This window comes from Oncorhynchus keta, chromosome 6 (assembly GCF_023373465.1).
Source record: "Oncorhynchus keta strain PuntledgeMale-10-30-2019 chromosome 6, Oket_V2, whole genome shotgun sequence".
Taxonomy (NCBI): domain Eukaryota; kingdom Metazoa; phylum Chordata; class Actinopteri; order Salmoniformes; family Salmonidae; genus Oncorhynchus; species Oncorhynchus keta.
In genome coordinates, this window is record NC_068426.1 from 39,031,385 (window position 1) to 39,056,459 (window position 25,075).

At 44.2% G+C, this 25,075-nt stretch overlaps 2 protein-coding genes across 2 annotated transcripts in view; both read left to right on the forward strand.

The window, feature by feature from the left end:
* Positions 1-790: 790 nt before the first annotated feature.
* LOC127930786 (voltage-dependent P/Q-type calcium channel subunit alpha-1A-like) lies at positions 791-5,335 on the forward strand. The gene is made up of 2 exons (XM_052521482.1): positions 791-932; positions 4,903-5,335. The coding sequence occupies exons 1-2, from the start codon at positions 895-897 to the stop codon at positions 5,201-5,203; spliced, it is 339 nt and encodes a 112-aa protein (XP_052377442.1). The 5' UTR covers positions 791-894; the 3' UTR covers positions 5,204-5,335.
* Positions 5,336-7,013: 1,678 nt separating this feature from the next.
* Positions 7,014-25,075, forward strand: part of LOC118385587 (voltage-dependent N-type calcium channel subunit alpha-1B-like) — a 226,882-nt gene continuing 208,820 nt past the window's right edge. The window contains exons 1-2 of the mRNA XM_052521481.1: positions 7,014-7,114; positions 10,568-10,707. Coding sequence (XP_052377441.1) covers positions 7,100-7,114; positions 10,568-10,707 — 155 coding nt within the window. The 5' untranslated portion in view covers positions 7,014-7,099. The remainder of the gene's footprint in view (positions 7,115-10,567; positions 10,708-25,075) is intronic.

Here is a 25,075-nt window from a genome sequence, read left to right on the forward strand (position 1 = left end):
CAGACACTATGGTTAGTGAGGGAGCGTTCATGGACAGGAGGGGAACTTCTTCATATTGGGTGGAGAGGCGATCCACTGTGGTTTATTTATAGGTGATCAGGATTCTTGAGTTGCAAAGATTTCCTTGAAGTCGCATCAACGATGTGACTTGTTACATAGTGCTGCCTCCTTTTAAGGCTGCCTTCCTCACACCTTAACACACCTTAACACGGCTCTCCTCCACATGCTCTTGTGTCACACAATGATTCACTTTTTTTTCCCCAACTCTGTTTGCGGTTCCTTCTATGATTTATCATGGAATAAAATGTGGGTTTGTATTGGGCCTTCTCTGATGGGAAGTGGTAGGCTATTCAGCTATTACATTGTGTGCATTCTCAATGAACCACTCAGTTGACCTAGCAATAGATCCAATTGAATGTGGTAGACAAGTGGGCATAGTGGATGAGCTAGCCTTTTATGAGCAGGTCTTGGGCGAGTTTGCTTGGGACTGACTCAAACTAGGAATAGGACAGGCCCAGAAAAAAAACAGCAACAAGACAAGATGATGCAACAAATATCTGCAGGCCCTATCTAATGAAAGAGAGGAACAAAATCATATACTTTGCCATTTTAGAGTTAGCTATGCTATGAGAGATATGATAATGTTATATTTGCATAAAACCATAAGGTGACATTATGCTTTCTTTGACTTTGTGAACCCCACAAGCCATGCACCTTGCCACATTCGGGCACGTGGAGGATGCTGACTTTAGGCGCGGAACATAGCTTGTCTCCCGAAAGCATTCGTCGACGACTGGCAGTGATAAGTGGGAACTCTAAAGAAACGGACAGCATCGACATCGATCCGTCATGGAGAGTGCAGCAGATGAACCGTAGGCCCGACTCAACAGTAGGATGCCGTCCTGCAACTTGACGAGAGAGCAGCTTCAGGAGTGAGTTGTGGCATGCGTAACATCATTCGTACACACGTAGCCCTCAATTGCACGCCATGGTCCAAGTCTAAGAGGTCACGTTGATAATATTGCTCACCTCAGACTAGGCTCGGTCTGACCTGGGGAAGGTAGCCTCTATATCAACGTTTTGTCAAGAACAACAACGACAAATCACCGTGCGCGGGATATGTTGTTTTTAATATCACGGAAAGGTTACTCATTCCATTTTCGCTGTTGCAATACATAAATACAACCACCAGAGGGATCAGAACCTCACTCAACTCCTGATGTACAGAGAGCTACAACTCATACACAGTAGCGGGAGTTATTACACACTAATACCCACTGGCATTTTGCCAATGCGCTATTCATATTTAGACGTTTCTTTCCATCAACCTACGAGCATCTGTTCTATTTGATTCATTGCAACATTGAGCTTATGCCATATTCAGGCGGCAGGTAGCCTAGCAGTTAGTGTTGGCCCCTTAACCCGAAAGGTCGCTTGTTTGAATCTAAGAGCAGACAAGGTGACGAATTATGTCTGTGCCCTTGAGCAAGGCACTTACAGTGCATTCAGAAACTATCCCCCTTTCCACATTTGGATACATTGCAGCCTTATTCTAAAAATGGATTAAATCTTTTTTTCTCATCAAGCTACACACAAATACCCCATGGCAAAGCAGAAACAGGTTTTTAGAAATGTTTGCAAATGTATTAAAAATAAAAAACAGAAATACCTTATTTATTCAGGCCCTTTGGTATGAGACTCGAAATTGAGCTCAGGTGCAGCTTGTTTCCATTGATCATCCTTGAGATGTTTCTACAACTTGATTGGTGTACACCTGTGGTAAAATGCATTAATTGGACACGATTTGGAGAGGCACACACCTGTCTATATAAGGTCCCACAGTGACAGTGCATGCCAGAGCAAAAACCAAGCCATGAGGTCGAAAGAATTGTCCGTAGAGCTCCGAGACAGGATTGTGTCGAGGCACAGATCTTGGGAAGGGTACCAAAAAATGTCTGCAGCATTGAAGGTCCCCAAGAACACCTCCATCATTCTTAAATGGAAGAAGTTTGGAACCATCAAGACTCTTCCTAAACTGGCCGCCCGGCCACACTGAGCAATTGGGGGAGAAGGGCCTTGGTCAGGGAGGTGACTAAGAACCAGATGGTCACTCTGACAGAGCTCCAGAGTTCCTCTGTGGAGATGGGAGAACCTTCCAGAAGGACAACCATCTCTGCAGCACTCTACCAATCAGGCCTTTATGGTAGAGTTTCCAGATGGAAGCCACTCCTCAGTAAAAGGTACATGACAGCCCACTTGGAGTTTGCCAAAAGGCACCTAAAGGACTCTCAGACCATGAGAAACAAGATTCTCTGGTCTGATGAAACCAAGATTGAACTCTTTGGCCTGAATGCCAAGCGACCCTAAGCACACAGCCAAGACAACTCAAGAGTGGCTTCGGAACAAGTCTCTGAATGTCCTTGAATGGCCCAGCCAGAGCCCGGACTTGAACCTGTTCAAACATCTCCGGAGAGACCTGAAAATAGCTCTGCAGTGACACTCCCCATCCTACCTGACAGAGCTTGAGAGGATCTGCAGAGGATGGGAGAAACCAAGAAGCCTTGAGGCTGTAAACTCTGCCAAATGTGCTTCAACAAAGTACAGAGTAAAGGGTCTGAATACTTATGTAAATGTGACATTTCTGTTTTTTATTCATAAGTAATTTGCCAACTTGTGGAAAAAGTCAAGGGGTCTGAATACTTTCAGAAGGCTCTGTAATTTCTCCAGGGTCACTGTTGATAAAGTCAGACCCTGGCCATGACCACACTCTCCGAGGGCGTCTAACGGAGAGGGGGATATGCAAAAAACATATTTCTAATTCAAATATGCGTATTAATACACACTTGTACATGTGTGAAATAGGACAAGTATAAGCAGCCACCAAATTATTATCCTTATACTTATCTTATAACAGGCCAATTAAACACAAAAGATTTATAGGCTATGAAAACCCGAATTCCAGAGGTCTTTAAGGGTGATACCAAGCCTGCACACAGTCACTGCAAAGCCACTCAGAGAGAGAGATAATCTCCTTAACCAGGGGGCATCCAAGCAGCTCAAACAGTCTTGCTCAGGGGGACAGACCGACCATGGCTGCACAGAAATACCCTCCAGGCCACTGCCATCCCACCCACAGTCCCTAGTTGGGAAACACACGATGACTTCCCAGGGAATATATTCATTAGCCGGCTGGTGGGGGAGGCTCATAATTCAGTTTGATGTGAGTCAGTGATAAATAGTGAATATATATATATATAGATGCACTCTGCTCTGACGTGAGCATCAGACGACTCTGCATTTACCATAATTGACACAGAGCCTCTTTGACACTATTTGCGCTGTAGCCTATCAGAGGTTCATGCCCTATTGTCTATAGCCAGTATAGTTTCATATATTTTACATATATATATATATTTTTTTACCAGAATAAATTCAAATACATTGCATTCGTTTGCTTAAAAAAAAAGATGTACATGATGCAACCAATATCTCAAAGCATGTGATCTTGGTTAACCACAGACTCATCATGCCTCCTCATGATTTCAATCAAATCCATTGGATACCGAAGTATCCCGATAGATAATGTGATTTGATGAACAGTTGCCTATAGAATGTGGAGTACTTTTAGTACGAGCTCTAGAACAGTATTCTCTCCCATCTACCAGTGTTAGGAGTTTTGAACTACATCTAGTTCAACTAATTTAACTACATTTTGATGTAGTTTGGTGGTAGTTCTTTTTCGGTATCAGACGTGCCTGCCTAATTCTCACTTGAAACACCGTTTTGTGTTTGATAGGTTAAATTACACATCATGTTAATGTATGACCCCAGAGTAATCTATTCTTTCAATTTGTACTGTATGCCATTTTAGATTTACATATGAACATTTTTTTCACGAAGTACGTTGGATGTAGTGAAGGATAGCTTGGGTGCAGTTGTACTTCCAGTGTTAAAGTAATTGGTAGCTTTGTGCGCTATGTTTTCAAGGTTAACGTTAGCTTCCCCAACACTGCCATCTACATAACCCAATAATGGAACACACATATCTATGACTTTAGTAGTTTAGCGCGGTTAGCCTTACCACCTCTTAACGTATTATACGTGTTTAATGTCATGTTTAATCGAATACATTACAATACAGCTATTGCTTGGTGCGTCCTTGCTAAATAATTATTAGAACATGTATCTTATCTGTCACTCGTATCCATCCAGCTCAATCCGAGAAGCGCTCCTGAGCTGGTCGAGTTGCCGATAGGCTCATTTTGGGCACATGCGCTGATCGTTAGGGACCAGTGCCTACTGAATTTGTTACATTGTACACAGCGAGCTATCAGGTGGGAATCGGGAAGACACAATCCCGGATTGGTTTATTGTTTTGTTATTTGAATCGATCATTTACACTGGCAGACGAAACAGAACGATTTTCTGTATTTTCATTTTGGAGACAAACACTACATTTTCTGCGGGTCCTTCAACTGGTGTTTGATTCAACATTGACAAAATGTTGCCAATACTGAAACAAGACGCGCGTGTTTTTCATTTAGATATTTTTCCTGTCGTGGCTGCATGATCTATTTACGCGCTGCCGGCAGATATGGATGTAAGATGTGGAATTGATCAGATAATTGGAATTAATTGGATCATTTTTTATTCGGTAGCTTGATGTGCTTCGTGCAAACTTTGTTTTTAAATTGTCGAATTTCTTTGAGTATTGAGTGAATGGAAAGGACAAAAAGGAAAGGATTTACCCAAAGAAAATAGATTTATTTTCTCAAAACACAACTCACCATATACACAAATGCAAAGCTGTGGTCTGGCTAAGTGTGTTTGTTGTGATGGTTCTCCTCTCCACTTCCACTGACAACAGTTTGGATTTTCATTGTTGGATCTGTGGGTTTCCAGAATGGCTCGCTTCGCAGAAGATCTACCCACCCGCTATGGAGCTGGAGGAGGAGGCAGAGGTGCGCCGGGCGCAGGCAGAGGGGGCGCCCGACCAGGTGGTCCTCCAGGCGGCCAAAGGATGTACAAGCAGTCGATGGCTCAGAGAGCCAGGACAATGGCCATATACAACCCTAACCCAGTCAAACAGAACTGCTTCACTGTCAACCGATCCTTGTTCATCTTTCGAGAGGACAATCTCATTAGGAAATATGCTAAGCGAATAACCGAATGGCCATATCCTTTCCAAACTCCCCATAGGTAAAACAGCTGTCATCACATTGCATTGATGTGTGTATAACATATCTGTCCTTATTTGACAATCACACTGCTAGATGTTTTATTCAGAAACATGACAAAGGGACTAGAGCATGCCTTGTATTTAAAGATTTGACTGAAAATGACCCCCCCCCCCAAAAAAAAATAAATAAATGGCCTTTGTCACCATTTCAAAGTGCACCTGTCAGTGAACTCAAAAAGTCGATTATTCCATAGGAAGTAGGCCGATGCCTATTCTGGTGGAGATGATTAGCTCATTAACCTTGTGTAACCCCTCGTCCACCTGTCGCGTAGTGTTCCTACTAGTTGGACACGATAAAGGCTTTTCCTATAATGATAGTGTTTGGATACAGGTCAAATAGTTAATGGAAAGATGTCTTTAGGTACTATATAGGCTAAACATTCACGAAGTGTGCACGACGGCTTGTCACCCCCCAAAAGGTTTGCTTGTGATCAGCAATTGCCAACGTGTCAACAATCATACTCGCTATATTTAGTTTTCCGTGTCTAAGTGCGAGATTAACGTCTACAATTTGTAGATGTTTCGTTCTTTCTGCTCTTGCTTGCTGGAGTTCGTTTCTAATTCCCCTTCTCTCTTTTATTTATATATAGTCTCGTTTGCACATTGCCTATTTGTGTGTTATAGCAGTGTCGCTTCAACTGTTGCTGTTCAGATGTGTCCGTTTCCATGGTACGGTGAGTTGGAAAGGAGACCGCAGGCTCTGAGGTTGTAAAACGCCTCGTGTTGATTCGGAGCTGCTCGGGCCCTCTCCATGGTCCTGAACTTGCCCACGCGCACCCCGCCACATCACCCTCAACCACAAATCGCGAGGGCTGGAGAGCCGGAGGGCGCATGACAAACGCAAACAGACAGCTGGATCTGTTGTGTAGGCGTCAGTGAGAACAGCACTCTCCGAAATGCAATCTAATAACAATGGTTGTCAATGTATCTGTGCCCTCAATAAGTTGAAATAAACGCTAAGGCAATGAATAAAGGAATTAAATGAGTAAAGAGGGAAAAACCACAATACGTCCTTGTGGTAAAACAAATTCGCTCAACTAAAGGGCAGATTCCCCCCTGACTTTTCCCTATTTGTCCACTCATAGGCGAGGTATTGGCAGTGCAATGCGTTTCTCGGGCTTTTGCGAGGGACAATGTGCGGTGTTCAGCCTTCTGGCACCCCTGAGCAAACGATTCTAAATGGATTGTTCGATAGGGTCAGTAAAACCTCCCCATTCGTCCACGACTGGCTATTCCACAAAGGCCTCCCCAGTGGGGAATGACACGAAAATGCATTGTAGAATGAATAAACCATAAAAACGGATTGAAATAGTCATCCAACTGGAAAGATGTTGTAAACCAAGTATAGCCGTGGGATTAGCCTACCATCTTGAATTTCCAACCATGTCTAAGTCACACAGCATTCAGAAACATTTCTGTCTATTGGACTCCTGTTCAGGCAATGTCATTAATTGGTTAAATGAATTCAATCAGCCAGTAACTTCCTAAAAGCTGAATATCTCATGCTCTGTGGCACCTTAGCTGGGGGATGGCAGGTGGTGGCAGTGGCACAATTAATCCATGCTCATTCTGCCTAAACCCTAAATTCTCACCAGCCTTTTACACAGTCTGGGTATGTGCATGTCTTTTTTCAATCTAAATTATTCTTCAATAATAGATATATGTTTTACCACCATGAGCTAAGACTAAGATACTTACAAGTTGGAGTTAAGTGTTTTTTATTGTGCATGAAATGCTCCATCATGGCTTGTGTTCCTTAACCTGCACACTCCCTTTGAGTACTTAATCCTGGCCACCATCATCGCCAACTGCATCGTACTGGCCCTGGAGCAGCACCTACCAGCCAGCGACAAGACACCTATGTCAGAACGCCTGGTAAGAGTCTCAACACTCCTCCCTTTGGATGAGAACTAGGGCTACTTCCCAAATGGCACCCTATTGCAGTGGTCAAAAGTAGTGCACTAAATAGGGAAACGGGTGCCATTTGGAATTTAACCTATTCCTTTCACACTTTCTCTGCCTTTACTTAGTTCTCCGATTAATATACTTATACAGTATTGCCTTCTGTTTGTTTGCTGTAAAAGTGTAGAATGTTACTTTGTTATTTAGGTGATTTTCAAGAGGGAAAGAGTTAGTCAGACAGAGCGAAACAGAGAATTCGCTCAGAGCCGTTGCTCATTTACAGTCTTCCACGAGTAGACCTCTTCCTCCTCCCAGTCAGAGGGCCCTGAGTACCAGACACACAGCCAGGCAGATGGCTACCCGCACCTCCAGTCCATGGGAGAGTAGCACCCCTTCTCATTAGTGCCTGGATCATGGCGATGTGTGTCTCCCTCTCCTCTCCGCTCTCATTCTGTAAGTCAGCCGAGCCTCACACTGAGGGGCTTTGATCCCCCCTTTCCCTCCCCAGGCCCTCTGTTCCCCTGCCTGCTCACACACATATAGCTTAAACCCCCGTTTGAACTCAGCCAGTCGAGTCGAGTTGTTTAACCATTGCTGTTCTCCCTTTAAGCTGCGAAGGATTGAAGCCGGGAGAGGCTGCCGCGCGGCCATGGGAGGATTGTTACTCTACTTCTCTAAAATAACATTATATCTTTCAGCATTTTGCACACACAGATGTGGTGTTGAAGATGTTGTGACTCCTGGGAGTCTGCTTTAGAATGGAGGAAAATGCATGAAAGGCACTGCCACAACAGCTTGCCGAAACAAGGTTAATGACCCTCAAGTGCAGCCACCTGCTCCTGTTATCTCCATAATTGTGATGCAACATCGTAAAAAATTGTTTTTTAAGTTACTCGACACCTGAGAAAGTGATCAGTGTTAGTATAGAGAGAAAAATTGAGATAACATCTCCCCTCCTTCCACCCGCTTCCTCTCAAAGTAGGAGCATGTAATACAAGCATCCTTGTAATTCCAAAAACAATCGGCTATTTATGGTCCAGGATGAATATAGTGATGAATAGACCGTGGTGTGTCAGTTAAGTGGAGATCCTGACAATAGAACATCGTCAACAGGCGTTGTTCTTCAGATCCATGGCGGAGCTTTACCCTCTTGTGGTCCCATGCGATGTCCCCTCTGCCCCTTCAGAGCCATGTACTGTAGATGAAGTGTTCATTAGTCATGAATGTTTTACATCGGTACATTATAGATGTTAACACAGTCTACTGTAAAACATCATGCATTGACGGATGGACCCCCTTCATCATGTAATGGCATTGTTTTTGTCTGCCATCTTTTTTTTTTTATAACAGACAGAGATGCCAAGATGTCAGTCTCAACGCTTGTCATTAGTGTCTTCCCTTTACATGAAAGCTCTGAGAGCATCAGTACTCGGTGGTATTGATAGACAGTAGGAAGCGCAGACACGCTTCTCTGGCTGAACAACAAAGCAGTTGTTTTTAAAACACCATTTCCTGTACCATTTCCTGTTACAGTGTCAAATCAAACAGGTAATATTATTTTGACTTGTTGTTCATTGTTGTTGGGTCTTACCTTAGAGCTAGTGAAAAGGTCACATGCCCTTTAACGCTGTTCTCAGGCCTGTCAAACTCGTGAATATTTTGCATTGGGAATCCTGGGTTGGTGGTTGGGGTCGTGGAGCTGTGGAAAAAGAGAAAGGGAAAGAAAGAGAGAGAGGGAGGTCTGCTAGTGCCTGTGTGTGTAGCAGCGCCTCAGGCCTCCACTGACATGTTATTAATGGGAGGGAATGAAAAAGTGGCAAGTCATATGTGCCTGATCCAGCACTGCTTTGAACAAGAGCAAGAGTCAGCCGAGCTGCAAATCATTTTTTTTTTGCCAGTGAAAATCGTACTTTCAAAAGTTCATATTCTGTTAACTCATATACAAATAATGTTGTTGACTCGTCCTTACTCGTATTTGTGGCCAAAGCATAATTTGGAGAAGAAAAAAAACACTTAAAAAAACAGATCAAACTTGTATCTCAAACAGATCGTTTAAAAAAATGCTTGCTATTTCCTCATAGAACATGACGTCTCCTCCATGAGGAGGATGAGCTGGCCAATCAGCGGCTTACTTGCATTAATATTTTTAATGACCAGTATTCTATTCACACTATTCTGTTGATGGGGTACACCCACACCATTTCAATACAGAAAATTAGCTTTTTATGTTACTTAATTCAATTTTTTGGGAAGGAAAACTATTTCACTCATATCGTGTAAGTAGGTAGGTTATAGGTTATAGGTTGTAGGTTATGTAGGTTTTGTTAAACAGAAAACCCAGACATATGGCAGCAGATCCACAAGGTCTGCCATGAGAGGTGACTGTATAGTTCCCCTAAGGAAAAGCACCTTTAGTAAATCTGCATTCTCTGTGAGAGCTTCCCATGTCTGGAATACACTGCCATCAGACACACATAACTGCACCACATATCACACTTTCACAAAATGCTTGAAGACATGGCTAAAGGTCAATCAGATTTGTGAACATAGCTGTGTGTTGCCGCTTTCCATGTTGTCTGTTGTCTGTTGTCTGCAGCTTGTGAGGTGTGGAAACACTTGGTTGCTTTTATGAATTTTGTCTTGCTGCTTTTTGTTCTATGTTGCTCTGTCTGTATGCTACGTCTTGCTTGTCCTATGTTGCTCTGTCTGTATGCTATGTCTTGCTTGTCCTATGTTGCTATGTCTTGCTTGTTCTATGTTGCTATTGTCTATATTGTAATTGTTTTTAATAACCTGCCCAGGGACTGCGGTTGAAAATTAGCCGGCTGGCTAAAACCGGCACTTTTACTGAAACGTTGATTAATGTGCACTGTCCCTGTAAAAAAAAAAATAAAAAAAAATAAACTAAACTAAAACTATAGGTTATAAATCTGGAAACACTGGGCAGTTACTTTAAAGATCTTCATACCATTCAAATGGTTTGTTCATGTTTTTAATGTTTCGCTAGATGCCTTTTGGAGACCAAAAAGCCTCATCAAATTATAATGTATTTATTCATTTTAATCATACTTATTTGCTATCAATTAGTAAAAGTTGTGAAGAGTAAAATATAAGCTATTATCTTACGTACAAGATCATGTCTTATGATGAAAGCGTAAATCACGCTGATAACAAATGATGTCCAAGATTACTGTTGATCTTCATGTGTAGGCTGTTTCATCCCCCCCTTTCATCCACCAAGAGAGGGTTCTATTCCTTGACCCATTCTCTGGACGCTGGATAGAAAAGTGAAGGAAACCATCCCCCTTTCTTCTCTTTCAATCTCTTCTCCTTCTCTCTTCTGCCGTGCTTCATTGACCTCTTTCTTACCTCTAACAAAAAGTTGTCTCCCTTGTTCCCTCTCTCTCTCTCTCTCTCTCTCTGCAGGATGACACAGAGCCCTACTTCATTGGAATATTCTGTTTCGAGGGCGGCATTAAGATCATCGCCTTGGGCTTTGCATTCCACAAAGGCTCGTACCTCCGCAACGGCTGGAACGTAATGGACTTTGTGGTCGTCCTCACTGGGTGAGTTCTCGGCCGGCTGGGTGTGGGTGTGTGGGTGTGTGTAGATGGGATGGGTGAAGAAAAGACATGTTTTGTTCCTGTGCTTGTGTGTGTCCGTTTTATGGATGCGTATGGGGTGCGTTCCTTATTGCTCCAATTGGCCGTCACAATCCTACAAAGGAGAGCAAAGCAAACAAAGCGACTGGAATTTTGTTGTACCAATGAAATGTCCAATATTGCTCATTAACTGCGCTTCCGAAATCAGGTATCACAGTCTTTTAATTTTTTAAAACATTTTGAATATCTGTTGTGGTTCTCCATTTTCTGTTGCTAAGGCTCCGTGGAGGTAATAGGCTAACTTGGCCAAAGGTGAAAATGAGTACAACTTCAGTGATACAGTACCATTTCTACTGGGTCATTGTTCTACCGTTTTGGATGGATGCTCTAAGTGCCATAAGTCTGGGGGCAGCTCTTAGTCTGGCTGGCCTGAGAGAGAGTACCTGGCTAGTATGGAGACTACCAGCCAGACAGAGGGCTCTGGAGAGCAGTAATGGCTCTATCTCTGAGGGCAGCTCTTAGTCTGGCTGGCCTGAGAGAGAGTACCTGGCTAGTATGGAGACTACCAGCCAGACAGAGGGCTCTGGAGAGCAGTAATGGCTCTATCTCTGAGGGCAGCTCTTAGTCTGGCTGGCCTGAGAGAGAGTACCTGGCTAGTATGGAGACTACCAGCCAGACAGAGGGCTCTGGAGAGCAGTAATGGCTCTATCTCTGATTGAGTCACCCCAGACAGGGGTGAGAGGGTAGGACTGGCTAGTATGGAGACTACCAGCCAGACAGAGGGCTCTGGAGAGCAGTAATGGCTCTATCTCTGATTGAGTCACCCCAGACAGGGGTGAGAGGGTAGGACTGGCTAGTATGGAGACTACCAGCCAGACAGAGGGCTCTGGAGAGCAGTAATGGCTCTATCTCTGATTGAGTCACCCCAGACAGGGGTGAGAGGGTAGGACTGGCTATAGGGAGCAGTGGTGTAGAACCAACACCATGTAATCACCTAGAATCATTGTATTTCACTCCACTGCTGTAGGGAGCCAGTGTTGCTCTTAACCAGTGGTAACTGTTCCTTTCCTTTGTAAACTACAAGATATTGTGCCAGCTTGGTGTTACAAGGAGTCTGGATGGGATTTATGGTGTAAATAATGGCCATTCCGGAAAGTCACTAAACAAATAAATCAAGCTGGATACTGAAGCCGGGAAGGAATGAGATTAAGATGGGGGAGTGTTGGAGGGAGGGAGGGAGGCCGTTGATGTGGTCTTCTGCGTGCACCCTCCCCTACACACGCACCTCTCCTAAGTTGTAACATCAGCTGTGTTATCAGTCGCACTACCTTATTTTATTGCAGTATGAAATGTCTTATCTGCGGTGGGCCCTCCAGCTCTGATCTTGCTTCAATTATGATTTATTCCCTTGTTGGTGTTCAGACACTGGCACAGACCAGAGAGGGGAATGGAGAATACTTTTTACATTTTTTTAATGTTTTTGTTTATTTTTGACAGGGAGTCATGCTGAGACCAATGTCTCTTTTACAGGTGAGCCCTCTAATTACAAAAATATGTATAAGAAATGCTAAACATAAATACAAAACAGTAATAAGGTCCTAAATCAGCAGTCTGAATTGCCCTAGACTAGAGGCACCAAAATATCCCATTGAAGAGAATTTGGAAGATTATTCCACAAGAGGAAGAGATACGAGTGGGGAGGAGAACAAAGGGATGAGTGGGATAGAGAGGAGAGGAAGATGTGAGTAAGATCGGGAGGATAGAAGAGGGGAGCGAAGAGGATAAGAGAGGAGATGAAGATATAAGTGGGATGAGGAGGAGAGGAGAAGAGGGGAGCGAAGAGGAGTTGATAAGAGAGGAGAGGAGGGTTGTGAGTTGGGGAGGAGAGGGGAGGACAGGAAGGTCCGGTATGAGTGGGCGAGACGAGTTGATTGGAGAGGGGAAGAGAGGAGAGAGAAGGACCCCAGACAGAAAGGACAGAGAGGCCTGAGGCTCAGCCCTGAGGCAGAGTGGTTTTAACTTGGCTTGACACTCATAGTAGCTAAAAACACTCACATACATATTTACAAGCACTGATCACAGGCCAGTTTATACTTTTTCATCCTTTTGGTTAAGTTGAGCATTTAAAGAGGGTAAGGGGGAGTAAGTGAGTGATCATAATGAGTGATGAAGAGGTGAAGCTGATGAAAGGATGTAGTAGAGGAGAATTGACTACCCTCCCTCAGGTTAGATAGTACAGCTATTACAATCAGACAATTAGACCTCATTGTTGTCATTAAAGCTGTGTTTTGCAAGATACATTTTAGTTCATATGGTCCTATGCAATTACTTAGCATTATTAATTATATTTTGTGTGCTGTATCTCAATATGCAGTTCCCATGGCTGTGCCGGTGTGCAAAATGAAATAGACTTTGTCTAGCAGTTATGTTTGTCCAGTAACGTGCGGTAAGGTCGGTGGCTGGGTAAGCACAGGCTATTATCAAAGCCAGATTTACTCACCAACAAACCTTGTAGAAGCCCAAGTTCACCATACAATAGATAGCTCCAACAACAATTTTCACCAAATGACGCTGCTCAACTAAGCTCGGCCATAGACTGATGTAGCATCCACAGTAACAACTGATAGGTGGCACTAAAATACCAATATACAATTCTTACAATGTTCATGGCTATTCAGAACACTAGTGTCTAGTGTGATGTGAAGCAGCTGGCTAGCTAATCAGAAATATAACACAACATCAAGAATACATATAGTTATAGCTAGTGACAGCTTTGTAGTGAAGCAACGTTGTAACGAGGACGTTGGGAAGCAGGTGGTGAGTTCATTAATAGTACAAGAAACATGGACCGAAACAAACTAAGAGTAGCGTCTGGACATGAAACACAACCAATACTGCCTGGGGAATTAAACTAAGGGAGTGACAGATATAGGGGAGGTAATTAGTGAAGTGATGGAGTCCAGGTGTGCCTCATAATGAGGCGCAGGTGCATGTAACGGTGGTGCCAGGTGTGCGTAATGATGATTGCCAGGACCAGTGGTCAGTACACCTGCGACGTCGAACGACAGAGAGTGACAGATGTCTTATATTGAAATGAAACAAATCAATGCATGGCTAGCAACAATCAAAGCAAGTAATCCATAGTAGCTATAACACTTGCATACATGTTTACAACTAAATAGCAAACACAACATAACACTTTATTCCACAGGGATGCTGGCCCATGTTGATTCCAATGCTTCCCGCAGTTCTGTCAAGTTGGCCGGATGTCCTTCAGATGGTGGACCATTCTTGAAATACACGGGAAACTGTGGAGTGTGTAAAACCCAGCAGCGATGCAATTCTTGACACAAATCTGTGCTTCTGGCACCTACTACCATATCCCGTTCAAAGGCACTTAAACCTTTTGTCTTGCCAATTCACCCTCTAAATGGCACACACACACAATCCATGTCTCAAGGCTTCAAAATCCTTCTTTATCTGTCTCCTCCCCTTCATCTACACTGATTGGTCGGTCTATGACATGGAAAAATGTTTCTGTATTTTAATTGGTTGACGTTCCAGACAAGTGGACAATCCAGTACTCACTCGGTTCACCTGCGCGACAGCTAGTAGTCAATGAGAGGGTGCCATGGTGGTTGCCTGTACACAGCTTACCCCAACAATAGCCACACAACATGCTTAGGCAATATGCATGCGCAAAATAGGAAATTGGCTCGAGAACAAAAAGCTACTTCAAGCTATGCATATGTTGATCCTGCACATTTCACAATGACTGGAGTCAGATAAGGCCTCTCACGTCCAGGATTTGAATGGCTTTTAATGGATGGAAAGATAGGCATGAGTACCCTGGCTCCTTTCCTAAGGTTTTGATGCAATGATTCGATTATCACAGGGTAAGCACTGCTTCCCTGCCTCCCCTGCCTGCACGTCACATGCTAAGTTGGCGTCACAGTAACATACATGCTCATTCTTCCATGTATATCTGAACCATTAAAACAGCATGGAGGAGGACAGTATATGCTGTTCTGGAGTCTCCGTCCTGTTAGCTTTAGCGACCCACATGGCTGTAACCTTTGGGATAGCTCTTGTCACTATAGTCTTCAGCTCCTAATTAAATAGCTAATTCCTAAATGATTGTGGTCCTTGGGGCAGTGGTAGACCTTTTAATCTGTCCTGATCAGGCATTAGCCCCTGCTAATAAGACAATAAATCTGCCCTGGGTGCCACAGGCCCGATCAATAGCGTACTGAGCCCAGAACACAGAGAACTGAGAGAACTGACCTGAAGCCAAAGCAGACAACTTTCTCTGAGAGTGTCCATGACATGATGAAGAATAGCACGGGGCCTTTTCTTGCTTTAAACCACTGGTGGCAGCAGTGTGTTTACTCCTGTCAAATTCACGGGCTCCATTCAATTAAACTCTAACCACATTTTCAGAGAGGAGTACAAATCTTCCGGCGCTGCAAGACTGGATGTTTTGTTTCAGGTACCCGGCCAAATAAATGACGGTGGATGTTTTTAGACCCACTGCACGGGAAAATCTAATTATTTACTTGATCTAGAAACATGGTTCTCTGTTTTGTTTGAAAAGGCTCCTTGGTCTATTGGACCTATAACAGAGTAATGAATCACTTATGTACTGAAGCTTGATGAAAAGCTCGATGAAAAGCCCATGCATTTGATTGATAGCTAGCTTTTAATCATCCCATTTGGCCATCCACAGGAGATGTTACGATGTAAGGCATGTGTACTGTATATTGTGTGTCGACCGTGGGATCTATAATGAGCTGTTTTGTTTCCTTCTAAGTGCTTGCCAGGTCTGTGCTCCACTGTGCTCCTGTGGTCAGAGCACCAGCTCCTCTACTTGTCCATGCTCTGAGACAGGCAGGCATCGCTTTTATTGATCAAGGCCTCAGATGGCCTTTTTACAGCCCTTAGAAACCTGCATGGCAACCACAATCAAAGGCTCTCGCGGTGAGGTCAAAGCCTTCCCTCTCAACTAACTGTAAACATAAAGTGACCTGCAGACAAACCATTGGCAGTCGTGTTGTTATCTGCGTACGGGCTTGATGTTCCATGTCAGACCTCTGAATGTTATGGATATGAGATGGTCCTTTTGCTGACTTCAAAGAAGTGCCTTCGGTCCTTTGCCCTTTCATTTGCCTTTTCATGTAAAATGGAGCAACAATCATGGGCTTCAGAGTGTCAGTAGAGAGAAGTGTGGTTGGGTCACTCCTGCCTGTTTCGGCCCCCTAACGGCATCAATGAACCGTCCCTTTAAACCTCTGCCAAACTACTGTTGCTGTCTGTCTGCTGAATGTGTCTGTCAGTTTTTCTCTCACAAAGCTCTACAGGTGTGCATGAGATTATTTGGAGCTAGTTTTATGTGTGTGAGGGAGAAACAGTATACAAATATGTATGTATGGGGGCGGGGGGGGTGCTCTGCTGAATAACATGCTGACCAAACCGCTTCCGGCGCGTGTGTGAGCGTTGCAAAATAAATGTACACATACATGTTATTCAATCATTGCTCCCGCACTGCTCGCGCGCCTCAACCTCATCGTGGGTGATTGAAAGTTGAACAGGTCCACACTCAGGAAGGTTGTAGTAATGCAGTGAAGTTGGTTGCCAACCACCATATGAAGTCCAAAAAAGAAAAGGAAGCCTGAAGGAAGGAGGAGAGATGACGAGAAACAAACTCAGTTGACCGTTTTATCTGTGATTAATTGTCGGAGTAGAGGACCTTGTGCATTTCAGGTAAAATAACAAGCCAATGTTTATATACCAGGACAACAGCAAGCTTGCGAGCTAAATTGCCATGAATGTTTAATACTTTTTGACTTTGTCCCCAAATTAATATAATTGTTTCAGAGTTTGTCTTGATATTTCAACCTGCATGTCCTGATCGCTTCTGGTGTGGGTGAACAAAATCAACGTGCACGCGGAGGCGCGGTTTGGTCAGCATGTTAGACATGACTGTGTGAACGGACCATATGGTGTCCTTTAAAATGGCCGTGCTGCCCTGTCACTGCCTGATGGAAAGTGACGGTAAAACGATAGTCTTCATGTCATCCGTCCTGGTAAGGGCATCAAAAGACGATTTGAAATGTACAGATAGGAGGCTTATTATGTACAGATAGGAAGGAGGCTTATTATGTACAGATAGGAAGGAGGCTTATTATGTACAGATAGGAAGGAGGCTTATTATGTACAGATAGGAAGGAGGCTTATTATGTACAGATAGGAAGGAGGCTTATTATGTACAGATAGGGAGGAGGCTTATTATGTACAGATAGGGGGGAGGCTTATTATGTACAGATAGGAAGGAGGCTTAATATGTACAGATAGGAGGCTTATTTCCGTAGAGTTAGGAGGCTTATTTCCATAGAGTTAGGAGGCTTATTATGTACAGATAGGAAGGAGGCTTATTATGTACAGATAGGAAGGAGGCTTATTATGTACAGATAGGAAGGAGGCTTATTATGTACAGATAGGAAGGAGGCTTATTATGTACAGATAGGAAGGAGGCTTATTATGTACAGATAGGAAGGAGGCTTATTATGTACAGATAGGGAGGAGGCTTATTATGTACAGATAGGAAGGAGGCTTATTATGTACAGATAGGAAGGAGGCTTATTATGTACAGATAGGAAGGAGGCTTATTATGTACAGATAGGAAGGAGGCTTATTATGTACAGATAGGAAGGAGGCTTATTATGTACAGATAGGAAGGAGGCTTGTTATGTACAGATAGGAAGGAGGCTTATTATGTACAGATAGGAAGGAGGCTTATTATGTACAGATAGGAAGGAGGCTTATTATGTACAGATAGGAAGGAGGCTTGTTATGTACAGATAGGAAGGAGGCTTATTATGTACAGATAGGGAGGAGGCTTATTATGTACAGATAGGGAGGAGGCTTATTATGTACAGATAGGAAGGAGGCTTAATATGTACAGATAGGAGGCTTATTTCCGTAGAGTTAGGAGGCTTATTTCCATAGAGTTAGGAGGCTTATTATGTACAGATAGGGAGGAGGCTTATTTTTCTGTTTTTTTCTCATTTTTGTTGAGTGGCTATGGACTCTGCTCATGAGTTGTGTGAGTACCCTCGCTCCTCCTAGGCTTAGTCATATTCCCCCAGGCTGTGTGGCAACACGTCTCAATGGAAACACAATCTCATGAGAGTTGTGTGAGTACCCTCGCTCCTCCTAGGCTTAGTCATATTCCCCCAAGCTGTGTGGCAACACGTCTCAATGGAAACACAATCTCATGAGAGTTGTGTGAGTACCCTCGCTCCTCCTAGGCTTAGTCATATTCCCCCAAGCTGTGTGGCAACACGTCTCAATGGAAACACAATCTCATGAGAGTTGTGTGAGTACCCTCGCTCCTCCTAGGCTTAGTCATATTCCCCCAAGCTGTGTGGCAACACGTCTCAATGGAAACACAATCTCATGAGAGTTGTGTGAGTACCCTCGCTCCTCCTAGGCTTAGTCATATTCCCCCAGGCGGTGTGGCAACACGTCTCAATGGAAACACAATCTCATGAGAGTTGTGTGAGTACCCTCGCTCCTCCTAGGCTTAGTCAAATTCCCCCAAGCTGTGTGGCAACACGTCTCAATGGAAACACAATCTCATGAGAGTTGTGTGAGTACCCTCGCTCCTCCTAGGCTTAGTCATATTCGCCCAGGCTGTGTGGCAACACGTCTCAATGGAAACACAATCTCTTTCTTTACATGGTGTTACATCTCCATCCATCCTCCTCTCACCCTACATCCATGGGCGCCACCAGGGATTTTGGGCACCATGAAAAGATATCACATTGGGCCCCACCAACACAGGCCACACCAACCCTGCGCAATTGCTGTAACCACACACCTCCAGAACCCAATCGACCCATTCAAAGCTTTAAATAACTTTACCTTTGCAGGCTTGCAACTCTCTTGTAGTCCAATATTTACTGTACGATATTTATTGACAGTGAGCTGTGAAAACATAGCACTGTGCAGACATGCATGCAACATTCTGCATACAGTAGAATTCACTATTTGATGCAAGACTGATACCCTGTATAAGAAATGTTTTACATCTTTTACATTCTAAATGTAATTAATGGTAAAAATCTTGAATGGAAAATTATCTTAACATAAATTAATAACTTTATATAAATATGACTTAAATATACAACCTCTTCAATTAACATAAGTTAACATTATCATCTATAGAATGACATTTTAAAAAATCAGTGGAAAGCTAGAGGAAAGGTCAAGTGGTCACCAAGTCAATAGGTTTCTTCCACTTGGGGTCTTGATTGTGCGCAACAAATGTTATGGCAATCCAGCCATTACTTTGAGATATATCTCGTTCTCTGTCACGTTCCTTGTATGGAGGAGACCAAGGCGCAGCGTAAGATGAATACATGCTTTTTAATGAAGACGAAGAACACTTAAACTATACAAAACTATACAAAACAACAAACCGACCGTGAAGCTATATAATACTATATAATACTAGTGCAGACACAGGCAACTAGACATAGACAATAACCCACAAATTACACAAAGAATATGGCTGCCTAAATATGGTTGCCAATCAGAGACAACGATAAACAGCTGCCTTTGATTGAGAACCAATCTAGGCAACCATAGACATACAAAACACCTAGATAGTAAAACCCCATACACATACAAAATCCCTAGACAGTACATAAACACATATCACCCTTGTCACACCCTGACCTAACCAAAATAATAAAGAAAACAAAGAATACTAAGGTCAGGGTGTGACAGCCCCCCCCCGGCCGCACACCTAAGCCTATATGGGAGGGTCTGGGTGGGCATAACTCCGCGGTGGCGGTTCTGGTGAGGGACGTGGAACCCGCTCCACTTCTGACTCGGCCCACTTACGTAATGTCTCTGGAGCGGGAACCCTCACCGCCGACCCCAGACTAGAGGACGCCACTGGACTGATGGTCGAGTCTGGAGTGGCGAGGCGCACTGTAGGCCTGGTGCGTGGTGCCGGCACTGGTGGTACCGGGCTGGGGACACGCACCTCATGGCGAGTGCAGGGAGGAGGAACAGGGCGTACTGGACTGCCGAGATGCACAATAGGCCTGGTGCGTGGTGCCAGCACTGGTGGTACCGGGCTGGGGACACGCACCTCAGGGCGAGTGCGAGGAGCAGGAGCAGGGAGTACTGGACCCTGGAGACGCACTGGAGGCCTGGTGCGTGGTACCAGCACTGGTGGTACCGGGCTGAAGACACGCACCTGCGCGGGGAGCAGGCACAGGACGTACTGGGCTGTGGAGGCGTACTGGAGGTCTGGAGTGTAGAGCTGACACAACCCGTCCTGGCTGGATGGTTATACTTGCCCTGCATAAATTACATTACAGTAGCCATATGCAGTACCACAACCCCTCGTGCCTTATTGCTTAAATATACACTGATTAAGCAAAACATTAAGAACTCTTTCCATGACGTAAACTGACAAGGTGAATCCAGGTGAATCCAGGTGAATCCAGGTGAATCCAGGTGAATTCAGGTGAATTCAGGTGAATTCAGGTGAATCCAGGTGAATCCAGGTGAATCCAGGTGAATCCAGGTGAATTCAGGTGAATCCAGGTGAATCCAGGTGAATCCAGGTGAATCCAGGTGAATTCTATGGTCCCTTATTGATGTCACTTGTTAAATGCCTTCCATCGGTGTAGATGAAGGGGAGGAGTCAATCCTGTCAATTGAGTCATGGTGTCACGACTCCGACCGAAGGACACTCCCCTTCCCGTTCGGGTGGCGCTCGGCGGTCGTCGTCGCCCAGCCTACTAGCTGCTACTGATTATTTTCCTCCCCCTCCTTATGTGTTGATTGAGTGCACCTGTTTTGAGTTAGGTAGTAAGGCTTTATTAGTCAGCCGGCCCGCAGGGTTCCTTGTGCGGGATTCATTATTGTGATCGTCTGTTTGGTGTACTTGTGTGCACGTCTATGAGTTTTGTGTTTTCCCATTTTGTGGGTTTTTCCTGGACAGTTTAGCCCCCCTGTTTGGGGCATTTGTTCGTTCAGTACGCCCTGTGTTTTTGTGAGGGTTGGCTTATGTTCAGCGTTTCTCAGTGCATTAAAATAGCACTCCCCTGAACTCTCTGCTTCCTGCGCCTGACTCCTCACCCACTACACTCAGACCGTTACACATGGAGTGTGTATGTGTGCCATTCAGAAGGTGAATGGGCGAGACAAAACATGTACGTGTCTTTGAACGGGGTACGGTAGAAGGTGCCAGGCGCACCAGTTTGTGTCAAGAACTGCAATGCTGCTGGGTTTTTCACGCTCAACAGTTTCCCGTGTGTGTCAAGAATGGTCCACCACCCAAAGGACAGGCAGCCAACTTGACACAGCTGTGAGAAGCATTGGAGTCAACATGGGCCAGAATTCCCGTGGAACGCTTTTGACACCTTGTACAGACCACGCCCCGAGGAATTTAGGCTTTTCTGTGGGCAAGAAAACATGTTATTAATGATCTTATCAATCATTATTACAAGTATTTACAAGTATTTTATAAATGTGTGAATAACTAGCTCGCTAACATTTACAAATGTGGAAGTAATGACTAATAAATTATGAATAAAATATTTACCATTACAAATGCTTTATTACACGGTGTCATTATGAAGTGTGTCAGATATGCCACAGAGGGAGGGTACACATAGGGGGCTCTGGGTGAAGAAACGGAGCGTTTATCCACTGAGGCGAGACGAGACGAGTGCTTCGGTACCGATGCAGCCTCCTGGTAGATGTAATGAGACAGAAGGGAAGGGAAACTGGAGGAGGAAGGGGTTTTCTCTGAGCACACAAAGCAAACACTCTCCCCTCACTCACCCTCTGTTCTGTGGAGCTGAAAGGAGGCAGACATGAAGCTTTGTCTGAAACCTTCCTCTCCAATACACTGCTGTTTGGGAGTAGGGACAATCCGCAAAAATAAAATATGAAAAAATCTCTCCCCTTTACAGGCGTTCCATGGTGTTCTAGAGATCCATTAGCGCTAGTCCAAACATCCCGTTACAACATGTGATGTGGGTTGTGTTCTGTTGACCGCCACCTTCGAGAGGAGCACTCAGTGAGAATGAAGAGGAGGCTGGCGTACACTAACAGGAGTTCGCTACAGCGTTCGTTATTCACAACGTTGGTGGTTTCACTTCCTCCACATGTGCCGTTTTTTTTGAGGGGACATGTTGTGAGAGAGATAAGTACTACACATAGAAGAGACGGGCCAGTCACATCGCAAGGCTTTTATTGTTTTGGTACCATCGATGTTCCGATGTCTTTGGACAACAGAAACAGCAGATGGGCTTTGTGGGAGACGTTTTACTGCCGACAATTTGTACACAAAGAAACAACAAACATCTTGAGAACAGACGGAGGAGTAAGTAACTGGAGCACTATGTGTCTGGACCTCAAAGCCAACATGATCATTTTGCAAGCCTTCCTTGATCGGCCTTTTTATGTATTTGTATTCATTTGCAGCTTGGAAGCAAAATGGTATGATCGGCGAAGAGAGGTTAGCAGTGGGAAGCCATGAATAATTAGCAGTATCTCCACTGAGGTCTCTGCCACAGAGCCTGATGAATCATCACAGCTCCCTAGTCAATGTAATCGGTAAGGAGCTCTGATTCAGCGATGAAACTTCCTGGCTCACAGAGGTGCTCATCAAACACTTCCTCCTTACATACACAGCTTCCTACTGTTAGTCTGGGATTGCCTGCTCAAAGCTGCCACCCGGGGAAAGACGGGAGGACAGAGGACTCCATCTTGGCTCCTTTGGCGGACTGATTGACATCTTGTTGTCAAATCATGAGTCGATGATCTTTCCATCAGGTTGTTTGGCATACAAGTAGGGCATTCTGAATAAATGAATTTTCCAATGCACATCAATACAGACAGATGTGGACAAGTTCAACCAATCAGACTTCAGAGGGGTATTTATTTATTTGTTTTACCACTACAGTGACACAGAGAGAGCCATTTTGGCATGTGAAGAGAGTGACCGAGCCCAAGGCTGACTCTGTCCTTGGGGGATGGCCACCCAGCAGGCCACTACAGAGAAGAGAGAATACCACTATCACCGCTTCTCTCTTTGTCTCTCCTCTCTCTCGCATCACAAACCTTCTACTTCCACCTAAAATTGACACTCAGATACAGAAAATCTCAGGTTCTCAGATATGATATGATTTTCAATAAATATGAGAGGCATCCTTACAACCACGGTAATCATTAAATGACATTTCTCATTTTAATTTGCTCAACCATGACAGAATGAAATGACATTTTGGGAAATGTGGTCATTATATGACTTGGTTAATTGCTGCAGAAAAAAAATGAAGCAATCACATTCATGATAATTAGCATTTGAACGAGCCATGTGTGGAGAAAAACCTTCATGTCAAGCACTTGAGCTGTGGCTTTCTCTAGGTGAAACCTCTGAAGAAGAGCACGTATTCACAAGGAAGTAGAATCTGGGATTGGTACCAATACACTATTTACTTACTTCCTGACTTTCTTGTCCCCATGGGGGACATTTTGTTGCAGTGTCATGTACACATTTAAAGTGGCGTTTAAATACAAAACAAAAATGACAATACAACTTTCATAACAGTTACATACCAATACAAATAAAAATAATAATAATTATAATAAATAAATATATATATATTTTTTTTAAATTTAAGACTAGCCTGCTGGCCTTACGGAGTCGATAGGAACATTAGCCCGAGCTATTTAGGAGGGATATCACACCTGGAACAAATTATTGTCTCGTTGTGTTTTTCCTGCTGAGGGGTGCACTATACCTGCGCCCAGAGGGGAGTAGTTCAAAGTCCAGATACAGGGGGTGGCTTGGGTCTAAAATGATTTTGTGAGCCTTACGGAGGGCCCTGACCTTCAAGATCTCATCCAGACCTGACTGCTCTCTGTGGTAATAATCCTTCTCAACATGTCTCTCTGGCTGACAGTGGCATTGCCAAACCAACAAACAACACAAAAAGTTAAAATACTCTTAATAAAAGATTTGTAAAACATATGCAACAGCATATGACAAAACTCTTGACCCCTTCAACTGGAAAGTGACATCCACTACATGGAGAAAGGTATGTGGACACCCCTTCAAATTAGTGGATTCGGCTATTTCAGCCACACACGTTGCTGACAGGTGTATAAAAGCGAGCACACAGCCATGCAATCTCCATAGACAAACATTGGCAGTAGAATGGCCCGTACTGAAGAACTCAGTGACATTCAAAGTGGCACCATCATAGGATTACCCCTTTCCAACAAGTCAGTTCGTCAAATTTCTGTGCTAATAGAACTGCCCCGGTCAACTGTAAGTGCTGTTATTGTGAAGTGGATAAGTCTAGGAGCAACAACGGCTCAGCCACGAAGTGGTAGGCCACACAAGCTCCCAGAACGGGACTGCAGAGTGCTGAAGCACGTAGCGCGTAAAAATCGTCTATGCTCCTTTGCAACACTAACTACTGAGTTCCAAACTGCCTCTGGAAGCAACGTCAGCACAATAACTGTTCGTCGGGAGCTTCATTAAATGGGTTACCATGGCCAAGCAGCCATACACAAGCCTAAGATAACTATGCGCAATGCCAAGCGTCGGCTGGAGTGGTGTAAAGCTCACCGCCATTGGACTCTGTAGCAGTGGAAACACGATCTCTGGAGTGATGAATCACACTTCACCATCTGGCAGTCCGACGGATGAATCTGAGTTTGCCGGATGCCAGGAGAACACTACCTGCTCGAATGCATAGTGCCAACTATAAAGTTTGGTGGAGGAGGAATAATGGTCTGGGACTGTTTTTCCATGTTTCCAGGCTTGGCCCCTTAGTTCCAGTGAAGGGAAGTCTTAACTATACAGCATACAATTACATTCTAGATGATTCTGTGCATCCAACTTTGTGGCAACAGTTTGGGGAAGGCCCTTTCCTGTTTCAGCATGACAATGCCCCCATGCACAAAGTGAGGACCATACAAAATGGGCTTGTCGAGATCAGTGTGGTAGAACTTGACTGGCCTGCACGGAGCCCTGACCTCAACCCCATCGAACACCTTTGGGATGACTTGGACCGCCGACTGCGAGCCAGGCCTAATTGCCCAACATCAGTACCCGACCTCACTACTGCTCTTGTGGCTGAATAAAAGCAAGTCCCTGCAGCAATGTTGCAAAATCTAGTAGAAAGCCTTCCCAAAAGAGTGAAGGCTGTTATAGCAGCAAAGGGGAGCCCGACTACATATTACTGCCCATGATTTTGGAATGAAATGTTCGACCAGCAGGTGTCCACATACC